This window comes from Heterodontus francisci, chromosome 2, assembly GCF_036365525.1.
Source record: "Heterodontus francisci isolate sHetFra1 chromosome 2, sHetFra1.hap1, whole genome shotgun sequence".
Classification (NCBI taxonomy): Eukaryota; Metazoa; Chordata; class Chondrichthyes; order Heterodontiformes; family Heterodontidae; genus Heterodontus; species Heterodontus francisci.
The window spans coordinates 132,416,269-132,437,037 of NC_090372.1; the positions used below are offsets into that span (position 1 = coordinate 132,416,269).

The 20,769-nt window shown below is 44.8% G+C and overlaps 1 protein-coding gene across 3 annotated transcripts in view; it reads left to right on the top strand.

Annotated features, from left to right (window-relative positions):
- Nucleotides 1–20,769, top strand: part of LOC137346938 (aromatic-L-amino-acid decarboxylase-like) — a 187,536-nt gene that overhangs the window by 96,480 nt on the left and 70,287 nt on the right. For all 3 annotated transcript variants that reach the window (XM_068010897.1, XM_068010908.1, XM_068010900.1), the window contains one exon: nucleotides 16,389–16,483. In XM_068010897.1, the coding sequence (XP_067866998.1) occupies nucleotides 16,389–16,483 (95 nt within the window). The remainder of the gene's footprint in view (nucleotides 1–16,388; nucleotides 16,484–20,769) is intronic.

Sequence of the window (20,769 nt, forward strand, 5' to 3'; positions counted from 1 at the left end):
TTGATAAGGTAAGCTTTTCTATTTCTTCTGTATCGTGTGATTGGTTAAAAATTTACTTTCCTTTTTGATTTATCTATTAATTGGTTGTTTGAAAAAGACCATAGCAGAGAAGTATCAGAGTATTTAACTCATAAATTTATATAAAGTAATAAAGTAATTAACTAAGTAGAGATGGCTGGGCAGGTGGTGTGCTGCAGCTGTATGATGTGGGAGCTGGCTGACCCCATTGTGAACGGCAGTGACCACATCTGCAGCAAGTGTTGGTTGCTGGAAGAACTCCGGCTCAGAGTTGATGATCTGGAGTCTGAGCTTCAAACACTGCGGCACATCCGGGAGGGGGAGAGTTACCTGGACGTTTTGTTTCAGGAGGCAGTCACACCTGGTAGATTAAGTAATTCAAATTCAGTTAGTGATCAGGGACAACAGGGTGTGATTGCAAGTGAGGCAGGTAGGGGGATCCTGAGTTCAGGAGTGGAGGAGCCTCAGCCTTTGACCTTATCCAACATGTACGAGATACTTGCTCCCTGTGTGGATGAGGAAAAGGGCTGCGGGGAGGATGAGCCAACTGACCACGCCACCATGGTGCAGAAGGCCATTCAAGAGGGGGCAGCAAAAAGACAAGTGGTAGTTATAGGGGATTCTATAATTAGGGGGACAGATAGTATCCTTTGCAAGCCGGATCGGGAGTCCCGCATGGTGTGTTGCCTGCCCGGTGCCAGGGTGCAGGACATCCCTGACCGGCTTGAAAGGATATTGGAGCGGGAGGGGGAGAATCCAGTTGTTGTGGTCCACGTTGGGACTAACAACATAGGCAAGGCTAGGATGGAGGACTTGTTTGGGGATTATAAAGCACTAGGAACGAAATTAAGGAACAGGTCCTCGAGGGTCATAATCTCCGGATTACTGCCCGAGCCACGTGCAAATTGGCTTAGGGATAAGAAAATTAGAGAAGTAAACACGTGGCTAAGGGAGTGGTGTGGGAAAGAGGGGTTCCATTTCATGGTGCATTGGCATCAGTTTTGGAACCGGGGGGATCTGTACCGATGGGACGGTCTCCACCTGAACCGATCTGGAACCAGTGTTCTAGCGAAAAGGATAAATAGGGTGGTCTCTAGGACTTTAAACTAGTGCGTTGGGGGAAGGGAAAGGGAAAACGACAGGGATTATGATTATAAATAAAAAGGTAAGCAGCAGGTTAACATGTGTGCAGGAGGGTTTAAGTTCAAGGCAGACTATGAAAGAAGCAGAAAGGAAGGATAACTCAGGAGATATTATTAGAGATGTTGGAAATCATGAGGGTAAGAAAGCTAGCATAAAGGCACTTTACCTGAATGCTCGTAGCATTCGTAACAAGGTTGATGAGTTAACGGCACAAATCATCGCGAGTGAATATGATTTGGTAGCCATTACGGAGACATGGTTACAGGTTGGTCACGACTGGGAGTTAAATATCCAGGGGTACCAGACTATTCGGAAGGACAGACAGGAAGGTAAGGGAGGTGGTGTAGCTCTGATATTCAAGGACGACATCAGGGCGGTGCTGAGAGATGATATAGGTTCTATGGAGAATGGGTGGAAATTAGAAACTCTAAGAAGAAAAAGTCATTGATAGGCGTAGTCTATAGGCCACCAAATAATAACATCACATTGGGGCGGGCAATAAACAAAGAAATAACTAATGCCTGTAAAAATGGTACGGCAATTATCATGGGGGATTTTAATCTACATGTAGATTGGTCGAACCAGCTCAGTCAGGGTAGCCTTGAGGAGGAGTTCGTTGAGTGCATCCGTGATAGTTTTCTTGAACAGTATGTAATAGAACCGACAAGGGAGCAAGCTATCCTAGATCTAGTCCTGTGTAATAAGACAGGAATAATTAATGACCTCATAGTTAGGGATCCTCTTGGAAGGAGTGATCACAGTATGGTTGAATTTAGAATACAGATGGAGAGAGTGAAGATAAAATCCAATACCAGGGTCCTGTGCTTGAACAAGGGGGACTATAATAGAATGAGGGAGGACTTGGCTAAAGTAGACTGGAAACAAAGATTTTATGGTGGGACAGTTGACGAGCAGTGGAGGACTTTCAAAGCAATTTTTCAAAGTGCTCAGCAAAAGTATATTCCAGTGAAAAGGAAGGACTGGAAGAAAAGGGGTAATCTGCCATGGGTGTCTAAGGAAATAAGGGAGGCTATCAAATTGAAAGAGAAGGCATACAAAGTGGCCAAAAACAGCATGAAACTAGAAGATTGGGAAAACTTTAAAGGTCAACAGAAAGCCACAAAAAGAACTATAAAGAAAAGTAAGATAGAACATGAGAAAAAACTAGCACAGACTATAAAGACAGATAGCAAAAGTTTCTATAAATATATAAAACGAAAAAGAGTGGCTAAAGTAAACGTTGGTCCTTCAGAGGATGAGAAGGGGAATTTAGTTATGGGATATGATGAAATGGCCGAGGCATTGAACAGGTATTTTGTATCGGTCTTCACAGTGGAGGACACTAATAACATGCCAGTAATTGACAAAGAGACGAACGTAGGTGAGGACCTGGAAACAATCATTATTACAGAAGAGGTAGTGTTGGGCAAGCTAATGGAGCTAAGGATTGATAAGTCTCCTGGCCCTGATGGAATGCATCCCAGGGTACTAAAAGAGATGGCAGGAGAAATAGCAGGTGCACTGGCGGTAATTTTCCAAAATTTGCTGGACTCTGGGGTAGTCCCAGCAGATTTGAAAGCAGCAGATGTGACGCCACTGTTTAAAAAGGGAGGGAGACAAAAGATGGGGAATTATAGACCGGTTAGCTTAACCTCTGTAGTGGGGAAGATGCTTGAGTCTATTATAAAGGAAGAAATAGCAGGGCATCTCGATAGAAATTGTCCCGTTGGGCAGACGCAGCATGGGTTCATGAAGGGCAGGTCATGCTTGACAAATCTTTTGGAATTCTATGATGACATTACGAGCAAGGTGGACAATGGGGACCCAGTGGATGTGGTGGACCTGGATTTCCAAAAGGCCTTCGACAAGGTGCCGCACAAGAGGCTGCTGCATAAGATAAGGATGCATGGCTTTAGGGGTAAAGTATTAGCATGGATAGAGGATTGGTTAACTAACAGGAAGCAGAGAGTGGGGATAAATGAGTGCTATTCTGGCTGGCAATCAGTTACTTGCGGTGTGCCTCAGGGATCGGTGTTGGGACCTCAATTATTTACAATTTATATAGATGATTTGGAGTTGGGGACCACATGTAGGGTGTCAAAGTTTGCAGATGACACGAAGATGAGTGGCAGAGCAAAGTGTGCAGATGACTGTGAAACTTTGCAGAGGAACAGAGATACATTGAGTGAGTGGGCAAAGGTCTGGCAGATGGAATACAATGTTAATAAATGTGAAGTCATTCATTTCAGTAGGAGTCACGGTAAAAAGGATTATTACTTGAATGGTAAAAAGTTGCAGCATGCTGCTATGCAGAGGGACCTGGTTGTCCTTTTGCATGAATCGCAGAAGGTTGGTCTGCAGGTACAGCAAGTAATTAGGAAGACAAATGGAATTTTGTCCTTCATTGCTGAAGGGATTGAGTTTAAAAGCAGAGAGGTTATGTTGCAGCTGCATAAGGTACTGGTGAGGCCGCACCTGGAGTACTGTGTGCAGTTTTGGTCTCCTTACTTGAGAAAGGATGTACTGGCACTGGAGGGGATGCAGAGGAGGTTCACGAGGTTGATTCCAGAGTTGAGGGGGTTGGCTTATGAGGAGAGACTGAGTAGATTGGGATTATATTCATTGGAATTCAGAAGAATGAGGGGGGATCTTACAGAAACATATAAAATTATGAAGGGAATAGATAAGATACAAGTAGAGAGGATGTTTCCACTGGCAGGTGAAGCGAGGACAAGAGGGCATAGCCTCAAGATTAGAGGGAGCAGATTTAGGACTGAATTGAGAAGGAACTTCTTCACCCAGAGGGTTGTTAATCTATGGAATTCCTTGCCCAGTGAAGTAGTTGACGCTACTTCAGTTAACGTTTTTAAAGCTAAGGGAGATATCTTTTTGAACAATAAAGGAATTAAGGGATACGGTGAGACAGCGGGTAAGTGGATCTGAGTCCGCAAAAAGATCAGCCATGATCTTATTGAATGGCGGAGCAGGCTCGAGGGGCCGGACGGCCTATTCCTGCTCCCAGTTCTTATGTTCTTATGTTTCTCCAGTGTGAAAAACAACCGTTCCCTATTTCTCTCTGTTTCCTGTCACTCATCCAACCTTGTATCTATGCTGCCAATGTCCCTTTTATTCCATGGACTTTGACTTTGCTGACAAGCCTGTTATATGGCATTTTATTAAATGTCTTTTGGGAGTCCATATACATCACATCAACTGTATTACCCTCATCAGCCCTCTCTGTTACTTCATCAAAAATTCAATAACATTAGTTAAACATGATTTTCCCTGAACAAATGTGTACTGGCTTTCATTAATTAATCCACATTTGTCCAAGTGACTGTTAATCTTGTCCTAGATTATGGTTTCTAAAAGCTTTCTCATAACAGAGGTTAAACTGACTGGCCTGTAGTTACTGAGTTTATCCTTACTCCATTTTTTGAACAAGGGTGTAACATTTACAGTCTCAAGTCCTCTGGCACCACCTCTGTGTCTAAGGAAGGTTGGAAGATTGTGGCTAGTGCTTTCGCAATTTCCACCCTTACTTCCCTCAGTATCCTCGGATGCATCTGATCTGATTCTGGTGACTTATGAACTTTAAGTACAGCCAGCCTTTCTAATACCTTCTCTCCATCAATTTTTGGCTCATATAGTGGGCTGAATTTTATTGGGGCGTCGCGTTCCGCCGCAGCGCCCTTTGAACTTGGCGGTGCACCCGCATTCGCATTTCCAAAGAGGCCGCGCGCCACTCCCCCACCGCCCACCCCCCCCACCCCCCCACATTATTATGTGGGGAGAGGCGGGACATTCGGCACAGTGAAAGTTTTGACAGTTGTGCAGCAGCCCTATGTTAAGCGCCCCAGCACCGGCTTCCTGACAGCTGTCAAAGAATACATACCTGACTGCTGAAGAGTGGGGCTGCTGTCAATCTGGCAGCAAAGCAGAAAGTGCTGCAGAAATCCAGTAGGTCAGGCAGCATCTGTGGAGAGAGAAGCAGAGTTAACTTGTCCAAGTTCACCGACCTGAAAGTTAACTCTGCTTGTCTCTCCACAGATGCTGCCTGACCTGCTGAGTGATCCCAGCACTTTCTGCTTTGCCACCACATGCTTACCCTGCTGTGTCCCAGTGTCCTGTGAAGTTGTGATCCTCTTCTCCCACTCAAGTGTAACATTCCTTCTTGTAGGCGTGCCGCAGCTGGGTGAATAATCTTAAATTTGCACATTCCAGGATGTGAGACTTAAATAGACCATATAAGGTATTAGAGGTTTACAGCGAACACACTGACACAAATGGGAATGCATGGGTGTCACAGCAATGTAAATATGTCTTTCACTAAATGTTCCTCATCAACATGTGTGTCCTTTTCTCTGTGCGAATGATGTGTGCCAGCATGTAACGCCAATGTCACATCCCTTTGCACCGTTGGCCCTTCAGGAGAGCTCACGTATGCAATATCATTGCCATGCCACCATTACTCATGAGCGTCTCCACGGATGCAGTGACATGGACATTGGCTCAGTCAGCTGCTGACTCGAATGGTTTACACAGGGATGCAGCAGATGTGGACTGGTGCACAGCAGGTGAGCGAGGGTGATATGTGGCTTGCAGAGCTCACGTTGGTTCCTATGGTGCAGAGAGCCTTTGATAAGCCACTTCCGTACATTCCTACCTCACTGCTCGCCCTGTGTGCAGAACCTAGGTGCCATACGTCTTTCATGTTGTAGGTCCTCAGTGTCCTCATAGTCCGAGGAAGAATCCTGTTGACGTCTCTTCTCACCATGCCAGGTCTGGCCCCTATTGGGTGTGTAGTTGTGCAAAGCAGCAAAGAAAGGAGCTGACCTTTTCGGCCCATGGTACAGGGCATTACCCCATCTATACAGACATTGGAGATGCTCTTTAAGCATGCCGATCTCCTGCTCAATGGTGACTCATGTAGCTCAGTGGCTGGCGTTGTATTTCTCCTCTGCAGCAGTGGTGGGGTCTCTGGTGTCGGGAGCCATGTCTGCAAAGGATAGCTCTTATCTCCAAGAAGCTACCCCTCCTTCTGAGCCAGTTTAGTGAACAGCGGTGGCAGCCGGGACTGGCACAAGACCCAGGTGTCATGGCAGCTGCCTGAGAAGCGGTCACACATTCGAAGCAAGCATCTGCGGTGATCACATACCAGCTTCACCTAGATTGAGAGGGCTCCTCTAATGTGACGTCTGCAGGTGATAGCCTGGCAGGAGACCTGATGTGGACATGAGAGCAGTCTATGAACATTGCAATCTATGGTTCTCTGGCAAAGGTGCCAGAACCAATGGCCTTCTGGGCTTGGCTGTGAGAGTCCGTCCTGAAGCGGACATACTCACTGGCCCTCCGGTGCAGGGCATTGGTGACCTCCATGATGCTGCAGTGCACTGCTGACTGTGTGACCCCACAAAGGTCTCTGATGGGCCCCTAAAAAGGTGCAGAGGCTCTGACATCTGGTGGCATGTCATGTGGGGCCTGTAGGTGCACAGCAACTGTAATGGTGGGCTCCCCTTGGGGGCTGCTGCTCATGACCGGGGCCTCTACGTGGATCATACCTGCCTGTTGATATTGCCTCTGGTGCATACCGATCCTCACGAGCAGAAGATGAGCATATTTCCATGTGATAAATAAAGTTGAGCCCTTTATGTATTTGAAGGTTCATAACAGCACAGGAATTGGTGTTGATGGGTACATCAGCTGCTTTCCCTGATCAACTATGTGGCATGCCATGGCATTGCCCATCTTGGCCAACAGTCGGAGTAGCACAGCATGACCACATCAAGATCCTACCAGCTGAATCGATTGTCCTCGCCATCCATGCAACCTTAATGCTCCTGCCTTTTCTGGCACCCTCCCCACACACAGGGTGCCGAGTGTGCCATTGCTCCCTCATAAGCACGAACAGACAGAGCATACACTGTTAACGGAGGGATGGTACACAGTAGCTCCCTTCATGCCAGCAGAGCTGTCCCACCAGTAATCCCAGACCCCTTCCCTTTAAGAATGCAGAGTGAGACCCCTGAAAAAAAATGTACCTACTGCTGCGAAACCTTCTGCCTCTGTGGACCCGTCGGCTTTTCCAATCGTGAACGGGACAGCATGTGACGGCCACCCATTCATCGAAAAATCCGGAAGTGACAGTGGAGAGGCGGTGGGCTGCATAATCAGCAAAGGTAAGTACTGTTTACCATATGTTAATTGTGGTGCTGCCACCAGGCAGCGGGGGTGCGGGGGCGAGGGGGGGGGCCGCACCAAGGTCCCGCCGCCGCTGGTAATATGTGCTGGACCCTTCGCGACGTCACGGGTTGAGGCGGGCCTCTCCCCACAGCATTTTACTGGCCCATCGCACCGTCGAGGGGCCGGTAAAATTCAGCCCAGTGTCTCAACTACCTGCTCTATCACAATGAGTTGGGCAACATTTTCTTCCTAAGTAAAAACAGATGCAAAGGACTCATTTTGTACCTCAGCCATGCTCTCTGCCTCCATGTATAAAACCCCTTTTGGTTCCCTAATTCACTCTACTTTTTACCACCCTTTTAATATTTATGTCTATCGAAGACTTTTGGATTCCCTTTTATGTTGGCTGTCAGTCTCTTCTCATACTCTCTCTTTGCCTCTTATTTCCTTTTGCACTTCCCCTCTGAAGTTCCTATATTTAGCCTGGTTCTGACTTATTATCAACCTGACATCTGTCATCCTTTTTCTGCTTCATCTTATTCTTTTATAGCTTTCGCCATCAAGAGAGCTCTCACTTTATTTTTAGTTTAGTTTAGTTTAGAGATACAGCACTGAAACAGACCCTTCGGCCCACCGAGTCTGTGCCGACCATCAACCACCCATTTATACTAATCCTACACTAATTCCATATTCCTACCACATCCCCACCTGTCCCTATATTTCCCTACCACGTACCTATACGAGGGGCAATTGCTAATGGCCAATTTACCTATCAACCTGCAAGTCTTTGGGATGTGGGAGGAAACCGGAGAACCCGGAGGAAACCCACGCAAACACAGGGAGAACTTGCAAACTCCACACAGGCAGTACCCAGATTTGAACCCGGGTCACTGGAGCTGTGAGGCTGCGGTGCTAACCATTGCACCACTGTTTTGTTCTGCCATTCCCCTTAATTGGAATGTACCTCCACTGTATCCGAACAATCCCCTCTTTAAAGGCAGCCCATTGTTTAATTACAGTTTTCTCTGCCAATCTTTGATTCCAATTTACCTGGGCCAGATCCATGCTCACCCCATTGAAATTGCCCGCTCTCAATTAATTATTTTTACTCTGGATTGCTCTTTGGCATTTTTCATAGCTAACCTAAACCTTATGATACTATGATCACTGTCTCCTAAATGTTGCCCTCCTGACACTTGATCCACTTACCCCACCTCATTCCTCAGAACCAGATTCAGCATTGCCTCCTTCCTCATAGGCCTCCAAATGGTGAGAGAGAGAGATAGTGGAACAAATCTGAAGGGAAATCACAGAGAAGTGCAAGAACTATAGAATGGTGATATTGGGGACTTTAATTACCCAAATTTCGATTGGGATAATTTTAGAGTACAGGGAAAGGGGGGGGAAGAATTTCTGGATTGTGTTCAGGAGAACTTCCTTGATCAGTATGTTCTCAGTCCAACTAGAAAGGGGACATTGGTGAATTTGGTGCTGGGAAATGAGGTGGGCCAAGAGGACCAAATGTCTGTGGGGGAGCACTTGAGTGATCATTGTATCATAAGGTTTAGACTCGTAATGCAGAAAGGCAAGGAAGGATAGAAGGTAGAATGTCTAGATTGGAAGAGGGTTAATTTCAATGCGATGGGAAGGGATCTAAACAGGATAAAATGGAACCAAAGACTGACAGGCAAAACTCAAGCAGAACAATGGGTTATCTTTAAGAAAGAGATGCTTCAGGTACAGGTCTTAATGCATTCCAACAAGGGCAGAAGGCAGGGGAACCAAAACAGGGTTCTTTGGATGATGAGAGAGTAAGCGATTATGATGAAACAAAAAAAGATTTATGATACATGCCAGGTAAATTCTTCAAGTGAGAACCAGGCCAAATACAATAAGTTGAGTGGAAAGGTGAGACTGGCAAAGAGAGAATATGAGATTAGAATGGCAGCCAACATAAAAGGGAACCCAAAAATCATCTTCTGGTGTGTAAATAGTAAGCAGGGAGTAAGAGGTGGAATGGGGCCTGTTAGGGACAAAGAAGGTAATATATGGTTTGAGGCACAGAGCAACTCTAGAATACTATGAGTACTTTGTATCGGTGTTTACCAAAGAAGAGGAATCTGACAAAATATGGGTAAAAGCAGAGAGAGTAGAGACAATGAAGAGGGTAAAAATTGAGAATGAGGAGGTACTGGAAAAGCTGGCTATGCTTAGGATAGATAAGTCACCTGGTCTGGATGGCTTGCATCCCAGGTTGCTAAAGGAAATAGGGGTGAAGATAGCGACGGGCTTGCCATAAACTTCCAATCTTCCCTGGATACAGGGGATGTACCAGAGGATTGGAGAGTGGCAAATGTGACACCCTCATTCAAGAAAGGTTGTAAGGGCAGTCCTAGCAACGACAGATCAATTAGTTTAATATCAATGGTGGGTAAGGTTTTAGAAACAATAATCAGGGTAAAAATCAACAGGAGAGGTTTGAGCAATTAAGAATAGCCAGCACGGATTTGTAAAAGGCAGATCATGCTTCACTAAACAAATTTAATTTTTTGATGAAGTGACAGAAGGTTGATGAAGGGAATGCAGTGGATGTTCTCTATATCGATTTTAAGAAAGCATTTTATAAAGTACCACATAAAAGGCTGGTTAAAAGAATTGAGGCTCATGGAATAGGAGGGTCAGTGTCCACTTAGTTTAAAAAAAATAGCTCAAGGACAGAAAACAGTGAGACATGATAAATGGTTGTTTTTCAGACTGGCGGATGGTAGACAGTAGTGTTCCTCAAGGATCAGTGCTAGGACCACTCCTTTTTTTGCGATATATAAATGACTTGAATCTTGGAATACGGAATAGATTTTCAAAATTTGCCGATGATACCGAAATTGCAGGAGTGGCAAACAGTGAGGATGATACGAACCACCTGCAACAGGACATAGATAGGCTTTCAGAATAGGCAGACAGGTGGCAGATGGAATTTAATGCAGACAAGTGTGAGGTGATGCATTTTGGCAGAAGGGACAGGATAAGGCAATATAGAGTTCTAAAGAGTGTGCAAGAACAGAGGGACCTGGGGTGCATTTGCATCGATCTTTGAAGGCGAATGGTTAGCAAAGCATATGGAATCTTGGGCTTCATAGATCGAAGCATAGAGTACAAAAGCAGGGACGTTATGCTGAACCTTTATAAAGCTCTAGTTAGGCCCCAACTAGAGCATTGTGTCCAGTTCTGGTCACCGCACTTTAGGAAAGATGTGAGGGTCCTTGAGAGGGTGCAGAGGAGATTTACCAGAATGTTTCCAGTGATGGGGGATTTTATTTACAAGACTAGGTTTGGAAAAGCTGGGGTTGTTCTCCCTGGAGCAAAGGAGATTGAGGGGAGATTTGACAGAGGTATAAAAGATTATGACAGGCTTAGATAAGTTAGACAAGGAGAAACTGTTCCCATTAACTGAGTGTACAAGGACGAGGGGACACAGATTAAAAGTTTTCAGAAAGAGATACAGGGGGAATGTGAGGAAGAACTTTTTTTATGCAGTGAGTGGTAATGACCTGGAACTTGCTGTTTACGAGGATGGTGACAGCAAAGACGATCAATGATTTCACAAAAAAATTGGATGAGCACTTAAAGGAAATAAAGTTGCAGAACTCCAGGGATCGAGTGGAGGAATGGCCTCCTATGCCATAAATGACTGACCAGCCAATAAAGAGAAATAGCAGGTGCACTGGCAGTAATTTTCTAAAATTCACTGGACTCTGGGGTAGTCCCAGCAGATTCGAAAACAGCAGATGTGACGCCACTGTTTAAAAAGGGAGGGAGACAAAAGATGGGGAATTATCGACCGGTTAGCTTAACCTCTGTAGTGGGGAAGGTGCTTGAGTCTATTATCAAGGAAGAAATAGCAGGGCATCTCGATAGAAATTGTCCCGTTGGGCAGACGCAGCATGGGTTCATGAAGGGCAGGTCATGCTTGACAAATCTTTTGGAATTCTATGATGACATTACGAGCAAAGTGGACAGTGGGGACCCAGTGGATGTGGTGGACCTGGATTTCCAAAAGGCCTTCGACAAGGTGCCACACAAGAGGCTGCTGCATAAGATAAGGATGCATGGCTTTAGGGGTAAAGTATTAGCATGGATAGAGGATTGGTTGACGAACAGGAAGCAGAGAGTGGGGATAAATGAGTGCTATTCTGGTTGGCAATCAGTCACTAGTGGTGTGCCTCAGGGATCGGTGTTGGGACCGCAATTATTTACAATTTATATAGATGATTTGGAGTTGGGGACCACGTGTAGGGTGTCAAAGTTTGCAGATGACACTAAGATGAGTGGCAGAGCAAAGTGTGCAGATGACTGTGAAACTTTGCAGAGGAACATAGATACATTGAGTGAGTGGGCAAAGGTCTGGCAGATGGAATACAATGTTGTTAAATGTGAAGTCATTCATTTCAGTAGGAGTAACAGTAAAAAGGATTATTATTTGAATGGTAAAAAGTTTCAGCATGCTGCTATGCAGAGGGACCTGGGTGTCCTTGTGCATGAATCGCAGAAGGTTGGTCTGCAGGTACAGCAAGTAATTAGGAAGACAAATGGAATTTTGTCCTTCATTGCTAAAGGGATTGAGTTTAAAAGCAGAGAGGTTATGTTGCAGCTGTATAAGGTACTGGTGAGGCCGCACCTGGAGTACTGTGTGCAGTTTTGGTCTCCTTACTTGAGAAAGGATATACTGGCACTGGAGGGGGTGCAGAGGAGGTTCACTAGGTTGATTCCAGAGTTGAGGGGGTTGGCTTATGAGGAGAGACTGAGTAGATTGGGATTATATTTATTGGAATTCAGAAGAATGAGGGGGGATCTTATAGAAACATATAAAATTATGAAGGGAATAGATAAGATACAAGTAGAGAGGATGTTTCCACTGGCAGGTGAAGCTAGGACAAGAGGGCATAGCCTCAAGATTAGAGGGAGCTGATTTAGGACTGAATTAAGAAGGAACTTCTTCACCCAGAGGGTTGTTAATCTATGGAATTCCTTGCCCAGTGAAGTAGTTGACGCTTCTTCAGTAAACGCTTTTAAAGCTAAGATAGATATCTTTTTGAACAATAAAGAAATTAAGGGATACGGTGAGAGCGCGGGTAAGTGGATCTGAGTCCACGAAAAGATCAGCCATGATCTTATTGAATGGCGGAGCAGGCTCGAGGGGCTGGATGGCCTACTCCTGCTCCTAGTTCTTCTGATTTTATGATCAATCCATTGCCTGTCCTACCAGTTCCTGTATAACTGCAACCTCCATGAATAACAAAGTGCCAGATCTATTCTAATACAATAATTACAAACTGCAAACAATCACCCTAATCTTTCCAAACATGGTGCTTCCCCAGGTGCCTATTCATGTCTTTGTTAACTATTCTATTACTACTCCTTAATGACAGCTGAGGATCAGGATTGCAGGATATGGTTGGCTCCTCATGCTATCCAGAACCGTTATGAAATTTAGTGTCTCATGGCAGCTGGATCCTGGCGTGGAGCTGCTGCTGACTGCATCTTTGGAGGGTATTCCTTGTCAGCATGGTTTCACCTCCCACATTCGCCTTGGTGCTCAGAGGGAGGAGGCCAGTGACACAGCATGTGCTGGTGTTGACAATGTCAGGCAAGTAGACTCCAGTCAGTGCAGTGAGCCCTGGATCTGCAGCATCAATAATCTGTGGGTCTGCTGGTTGCACAGCAATTATCGGAATCTGAAAGGCTGAAGACTCGGCTATCTGTGTTCTGGAAGCTGTAATTCATCCTGCATTATAATCTGTTCCCTGTCGCTTTCAAAGTTGTAGTCTGTGCATCCATGAAGGTGGAGGCACTGATTGATCTTTGCCAGCTGCATAGCTGAGAATAAGCTGCATATTGAAAACAGGCTGCCATTATTTCTACTGATGCCTGCAAGAAACAGTAAAATGAAGACGAAGCTTGCATTAAGTTGCTGTCATATATTCAGTAAGACTATCTAATTCCTATTGGTGAAAGAATCTAGCTTGTGTGTGGGAGAAACAAGCAAGTGGTGAGTTCGTGATGTTTGGAGCAGAGGAAGATGAGGTACAATGAAACAGCTGCACATAGATGTCCCACTCATTCTTTTTTCTCTCATCATCATTGTATGCAATTAGGGATAAATATGAATCTAATTTCCTATTTGTCCTCCTCCTCGTCTTCTGCCTCCTACACCTTGAGTTGCAATGGGGGGCCTACAGAAAAGGAGTGAGCATCTTAATCCCTTACTATTAAGGGGACAGAGAAAGGCTGTGTCTGTGTGGTGCTTCACAGAGATGCTAATGTGACTGCATAGGTGTTTAATGACTAACTTGGTTCCAGAAAGATGCCACCGATCTCATTATCTCCCACATTGATTGCCCATGAGTTCCATGGCTTTTTTCTCAAAGGAGGTAGGTGTTTAAATCTGGGGATACCTCCTCTGGTAGCCTGCCTTTGGCAAGCATTGAGTGATGATTTGTCCTGTAAAAAGAATAAGACTAGCAGATGAGGAGTCTGTGCCAAGTGGCACAGGAGGGGTGAATGAGAGATGTGGAGTTATGAGGCGTGCTAAAATGGAGAAGGGAATCTTAGGGTCATGTATTTAAGTAGTTGCTGTAAGGGGAATTGGATCGTCATAGGGAAAGATGTTGAGTTAGAGCCAGCCTTAACCAGAGTGCACTGCAAAGAATTATTTGTGGAAGTGTTGCCTTGAGAGGAAGAAGAGTGTGCTAGTCCCCATGTCGGGGAAGGAAGAAAAGGAGCGAATGCATGATGTGTTACCTTGCCAGTCCTAGTGAAATAATTAAACTTACTGTAACGTTGGTCTGCAGTGCTGGGTGTGAATGAGTTGACCCTCAGTACCACCTCCCTCCAGACAACATAAGTTAATGCCCGACAGGCTTGTTGGCACCTTTCTCGCCTTCAATCACCCCTGAAGGTTTGGCAGTCAAATTAGTAATGGTTTATGTTTTTCTCCTGGATGGGGGCCCCGTGCTGCTGCTCTCCGGGAACAGTAGTTTGCTGCTTACTTATAACTGTGCACAAGTATAATAAAAAAATTGTGAGCATGTGCAACAAAGTTATGTGAGAGTGAAGTGAAGTGAAAGCCACACACTATCGCCCTCTCACATTTGTCACCCAGTCTGCTACTGGAAAGTGAAGACTGAACTGTCTTTCAAAAGGACTAACAGGTAGTTTCCAGTTAGTTCAGCAGTTTACACCCATTTTACACTAATGTCTGCACCAATGGAAAGTTAAATGAGCAGAACCAGAAAATCCCTGGGTGGAGGCCACCAGTGGAGACAATGTTTGTTTATAAGGTACAGTATGGCACAATTAGTTTCTGGAAATTCTAGGTCCAAGTGCATGGGCTGGATATTGTGCTGGAGGTGGGTCTCCTGGTGCTGGGCCGAAAAGGCAGGGGGAACCACACCTCTGCCTTTTTTCTCCGCCCCCCCTCGCTTTAGACTTGAATAAGGACAGGGATCCCGCCTCCAAGAGCTGCTGGCCAATCAGAGGGACGGCAGCTCAGCAGTATCGGCAGCACCACTGAGCGGTGGCCACTGCCGATACTGCAGCACTGGAACTCTGGAGAAGAGGTAGGTGAGGCGGAGTCACTGGGCCAGTCCGAAAGGGGAAGTGCTGGGGTAGTCTTGTGGTCTGGGGGTGGTGGGGCGGTCCCAGGGGGTGAATTGGTTCTTGGTGGGGGTCCTCTGTGGGCCACAAATTGCCCATGGAGGAGGGACCCCACCCCTCCCAATCCCGCAGGGAGGGTGCCCGCAAAGCAGAGGCCCACCCGCCACTAATAAGATCCCAGCAGCAGCAGGAAGAGGCCCTTAATTGGCCCTTAACATGGCACTTAAGGGCCTCAATTTGCCTCTGGGTGAGAAGGCCGTCACCAGCTGGCAGGTGCTGATACCAGGAATAGCAGTTTGTGAACTTCAACAGATTTGGGGTTTTCCGGTGGGTTATGACTTTTTTTTCAAAACCCTGATGGAAAACCCTGAATTGGTCCAATGTTCAGAAACTGCTTTTTCCGATGTCAGCACCAGTTAGAAACTGACAGCGTGATGTTTTAAAAAAACTGACCAATCACAAAGCTGCTGTGCTGAGCTCTCCCACTCCCTGCAACTGTCAGAGAGAGGGGGTGGGGGACAGAGCGAGAGGTAGAGAGAGAGAGAGCTCGAAATGGGAGAGAGAGTGATCAAGATCACTCCTGGCAGATGGACATCTAGCTGGAATAGACTGCATCGCTACAAGTGCGCAGGCAGACATTGACTTGTGCAAGCAAAAAAATGCCAGGTGTCTCACTAAATCAAGATTGGCGCAGGCTTGGAGGGCCGAATGGCCCATTCCTGTGCTGTTCTGTTCTTTGTTCTTTGTTCGTTGTTTGTAAATCAGTGTCCAACATAGTGATGAGACAGTAAGTCAATAAATTAATCTCATTTAAATCTGCTTAACAAAAATGCACATTTGTTGTTCTTTTGATTAATAGTAAGATAAATTGTTGATGCCTTTATCTTTCCAAAATTGTCTCACCGGCCCCCTATGCAGGATAAAAATTGTAATGTGGCCCCCCCACCCAAGAAGGTTGGACAACCCTGTGCTAAACCAAAACCACATATGTTTTTTAAAGCAGCTGTAAAAAAAAAATCCATGTCACTATTCAAGCAAGAGCAGGATATGTGTCTTGACTTGTCAACCAACATCACAAAATAATCTGGTCATTATCTCATTGTTGCTTCTGGGACCCTCTTGTGTGGAAATTGGCTGCTGTGTTTTACTATATTATAATAGCTTTTCCCTATATTACACTTCAAAAGTAATTTATTGGCTGTGAATTCCTTTGTGATGTCCTGAGGTTGTGAAAGGTACTCTATAAATGCAAGTTCTTCCTTTATCTTGCATGTACTTATGTGTTGTTGACAGGAGTGGCATTGTTGTAAAACATTTCCTTCCTTTTCCAAATGTCTGTACTACAATATATAAATAATAAAATATGATTGACTTATTGTGTAATATTTTAGGTAATTCTGAAAACATCTGGATGCACATTGATGCGGCCTATGCAGGAAGTGCTTTTATTTGTCCAGAATTCAGACCCCTTTTAAATGGAGTTGAGGTAAGGGTGACAATTTTTGATGCAATATTTTGTTTCCCTCTTGTTCAAGCTATTCATGAACAATAGGAAGGAGAGTATTTTTAGAAAATGATATTTACTCATGACAAAACTCAGGTTGCTTCTATCACTATAAGGGAGATTCATAAATAGACTAAGGTGGATAGAATTTAATATGCGTACAACTGAAGGTGATGCACATTAAAATAAGTGAAGGCTGCGTTTGTTGACAATGCAACCACTAGATGGCACAGTACTGGCACATGCGTAAATGCAGCCTCATCAACTGAAGCGTCACTGTCTGCAAGGTCTCAGGCAGCTGCCAGCAATAAAAAATGGCACTACTAAATTTGACACAAAATACGAACAAAACCAAACCTCCTCATCCCTCAATGGCCACGATCACTGCCTTCACACTACCCCCCACCCCCCAAACAGTACCCTGCTCCCTCTTGCGATCGCCACCTCAATCAGTTTCCCGCTCCCTCCCACGATCACTGTTTCTCTTTCCCGTTCCCTACTGCGCTCACCTTCTTGCCGCTCCCGACTGCTTGCCGATCCATCCTGCTGCTCGCTCCCCACGATGAAGAGTCAGGAGCAGCAGGATGGAGCGGCCAGCAGAAGGGCACGGGAGAGAATGGTGGGAGGGAGCGGGGAAGAGAAGCATCAATTCAAGTGCCGATTGCGGGAGGGAGTGGAGTACTGTTGAAGCAGATGGAGGTGACGATTGCGGCTATTGAGGGGTGAAGCAGCACTTGGACGTCATTACATCTGGTGACGTTGATCCGCACATGTGCAGACCCATACTGCAAAACAGGCAAATGGTCAGACGTGCTGATGACGTCGGCGATCGCTCTGCTTTGTCAGGAAACATTCCGAATAAGAAATGCAAACCATTTGCACACAATGGACATTTGTCCATCAGTTAAGGTGGAAGTGGAAAAGTATCCAAGTAACAGGAGGCTGTTATTCACAGGACTGATCAGGTAATAGATACAGTTCAAAAGCATTTAATTATAGCCTATATTTTATTGTTGGAGATATCAGCAGAAATTGCTTAATAGATTCATCTGCCATTTTTCTGTCTGCTGTTTTAGTAGAGATATGAATGAGTGGAGTTGTGGATTTTTCTCGCAGTTTAATTTGCTTGTTCCCAGCAATTGCTGTCACCTAAGGAAAAAAATTGAAATAAAAACTAAAGCACAAGGTTATAAATAAAAATTTCAGCTGATCTTATGGCATTTCGTATTTGAGTTCATGGACAGTAATTTTCAGAGAGCTAAAGAACTTGATTAAAGTTTGTGGGGTTCGAGAAAGATCCCTTGATTCATGTGTCAATGGTGGCCACCTGTGCCAGTAGGGAAACATCTCAAATGCCTACTCAAAATTGTGGTGGATATGTACCAGGCTACAGAGTTGTTTCCTCCTACCCAATTTTGTCATTATTTTTAAGTGCTCCTTTCTCATCAAGGACCCTGACCACAATACCAGACTGGAACTCCAGGTGGTATCACCAGATAATCTGGTGTGTACTGTCATGCAGGCTTCCCCCGCCAACCTGCTAAGAATGAGGCACACTAATTTCGCCACATGAACATTGATTTTCTAAACTGTTACTGGAGTAAAGAAAGAACTTGCTTTTCAAAAAAGAAACACACCAGACCCTTTACTGGAAAGACATTTGCATAGTAAAAGACAATACTTGGAAAGGATAAAGGGGCCACTCCTTGCTCCAATTTAATCCACAATTGACTTTTGATTACCAGGCGTTGACGGTGGAGATGCTAGCATTCCAGGTTGACTGCCAAGATGCTCCCACTACACAGAAGAGACCTGGTCAAACCAGTCAGTCACATGACCACCTGCTGGCCAACTAGGAGAGTTTTTTTAAATTGGAGAAACAGTGTTATTAAGAGTTGTTTGCTCTTGGACTAAAAAGACCTCTCGTGGCTGGCTCGGTACATCCTCTCCTGTCTGCTTCCATCTCTTTCTCATGGAACTGAAGACCCATTGAAGACACATGAACCCCAAGAGAGAAGTCTCCTACCGTGAACAAGGTTTAAGAATACTGGGCCTCAACGAAAAGCAAGACTTCCTCCAGCCAAAGATTGTACAGCAAGCCCGAAGCACAGTAACAAACCCCCTTCAGAGATTGCCTCAAACTTTTTCACTTTATTTTTCTTCTGCTCTTTGCTGTCCCTATTTGCATGTGTGTATCTCGTGTGCATGCGTGCATGCGAGCATGGGCGCGCTATAGGCGTGAGCCGAATTAGAGTTTAAGTTTTAATAAATTTCACTTTCCTTCTTTAAATCAAAGATAGCCTGTTTGTGCTCATTTCTTTGCCTTATAATTGGGAAGCGGTGAACAAGGATTCACCATAGGCGGAGCTCAAAACACAGTGTGTTACAGTAAGACCAGGTGAAGGCTGAAATAGACCCCGAGACACCTTTCTCACCTGGTCGTAACAGGCATTGTATTGAACGCATTTTGTACGCCACATCAACAGCATTGCCCTCATCAATCCTCTGTTACCTCCTCAAAAAACTCCAGCAGGTTAGTTAAACATGATTTTCCCTTAAGAAATCCAGGCTGGCTTTCCTTAATTAACTCGCATTTGTCCATGTAACTATTGATTTTGTCCCGAATTATTTTTTCTGGAAGTGTTCCCACCACCAAAGTTAAACTGACTGGCCTGAAGTTGCTGTGCCATATCCACCATTTTTTGAACAAGGGTGTAACGTTTGCAATTCTTCAGTCCTCTGGCACCACCCTCGAGTCTAACGAAGACAGAAAAACTATTGCCAGTGCCTCTGCAATTTCCACTCTCACTTCCCTCAGTATCCTTGGATGCATCTCATCTGGTCCTGGTGCTTTATCCAATTTATGTACAGACAGTCTATCGAATACTTCCTCTTTATCAGTTTTCAACCCCCACCCCCACCCCCACCCCCACCCCCGCCTAGTGTCTGACTTACCTCCTCTTTCAACTTTGCCTGGGTTGCATCTTTTTTGGTAACGACAGGTGCAAAGTATTCATTTAATACCTTGCTTTGTCCTCTGCCTCCATGTATAAATCCCCTTTCAGGTCCCTAATCAGCCGCACTCCTCCTTTTACCACCCTTTCACTATTTATATATCTATAGAAAACTTTAGGATTTCCTTTAATGCTAGCTGCCAGTCTCTTTTCATGCTCTGTCTTTGCTTCTCTTATTTGCATTTTCACTTCCCCACTGGACCTTCTGTATTCAGCCTGGTTTTCAATAGCATTTTCTACCTGGTATCTGTCATAAACACACTTTCTACCAGCTTTTGACTCCAATTTATTCGCCCCAGCTCCATTCTTACCCCACTGTAGTTGGCCTTCCAACAGTTAATTATTCTTATTCTAAATTGCTCTTTGTCCTTTTCTATTATCAGCCTAAATCTCATGATACAATGATCACTATCCCCTAAATGCTCTCCTCCTGATACTTGATCCACTTGGCCCACCTCATTCCCAAGAACCAGGACTGGCAGTGCCTCCTTTCTCATTGGACAAGCAATTGATTTCTAATTGCATTGTTAAGACTTCCTTTAGAATAGATTCCAGCATTTTTCTAACGACTGATGTTTGGCTAACAGGTCTGTAGTTCACTGTTTTCTCTCTTTCCTCCTTTCTTGTAAAGCAGTGTAACATTTGCCAACTTCCAATCCGATGAGACCGTTCCTGAATTTAAGGAATTTTGGAAAATCATAGCTAGCGCATCCACCATATCTGCAGCTATCTCTTTTGGAACCCTCGGATGTAAGCCATCAGCACCTGGAGATTTGTCAGATTTTAGTCCCTTAAGTTTCCCCAATACCTTTTCTCTGCTGATAAGAATTTCCTTAATTTCCTCACTCTTTTTCGGCCCTAGGTTACTGTCAATTTCTGGTACAGAACTTGTGTCTTCTACTGTGAAGACAGACTCAAAATATTTGTTCAATGCCTCTGCCATTTCCTCATTCCCCATGATGATTTCTCCTGTTTCTGCTTCCAAGGGACTAATGTTTAATTTAGCTACTCCCTTCCTTTTGATATACCTATATAAGTTCTGACAATCTATTTTTTATGTTACTGGCTAGTTTACTCTCATTCTGTTTTTTCCTTTATCAAATTTTTGGTGGCCCTTTGCTGGTTTCAAAAACATTCCCAATCCTCAGACTTGCTACTCTTTTTTGCAACATTGTCATCCTTTTCTTTTAATCTAATACTATTCTTAACTTCCTGAGTGAGTCACAGATGGGTCTTTCTAGCTGAGGTTTTGTT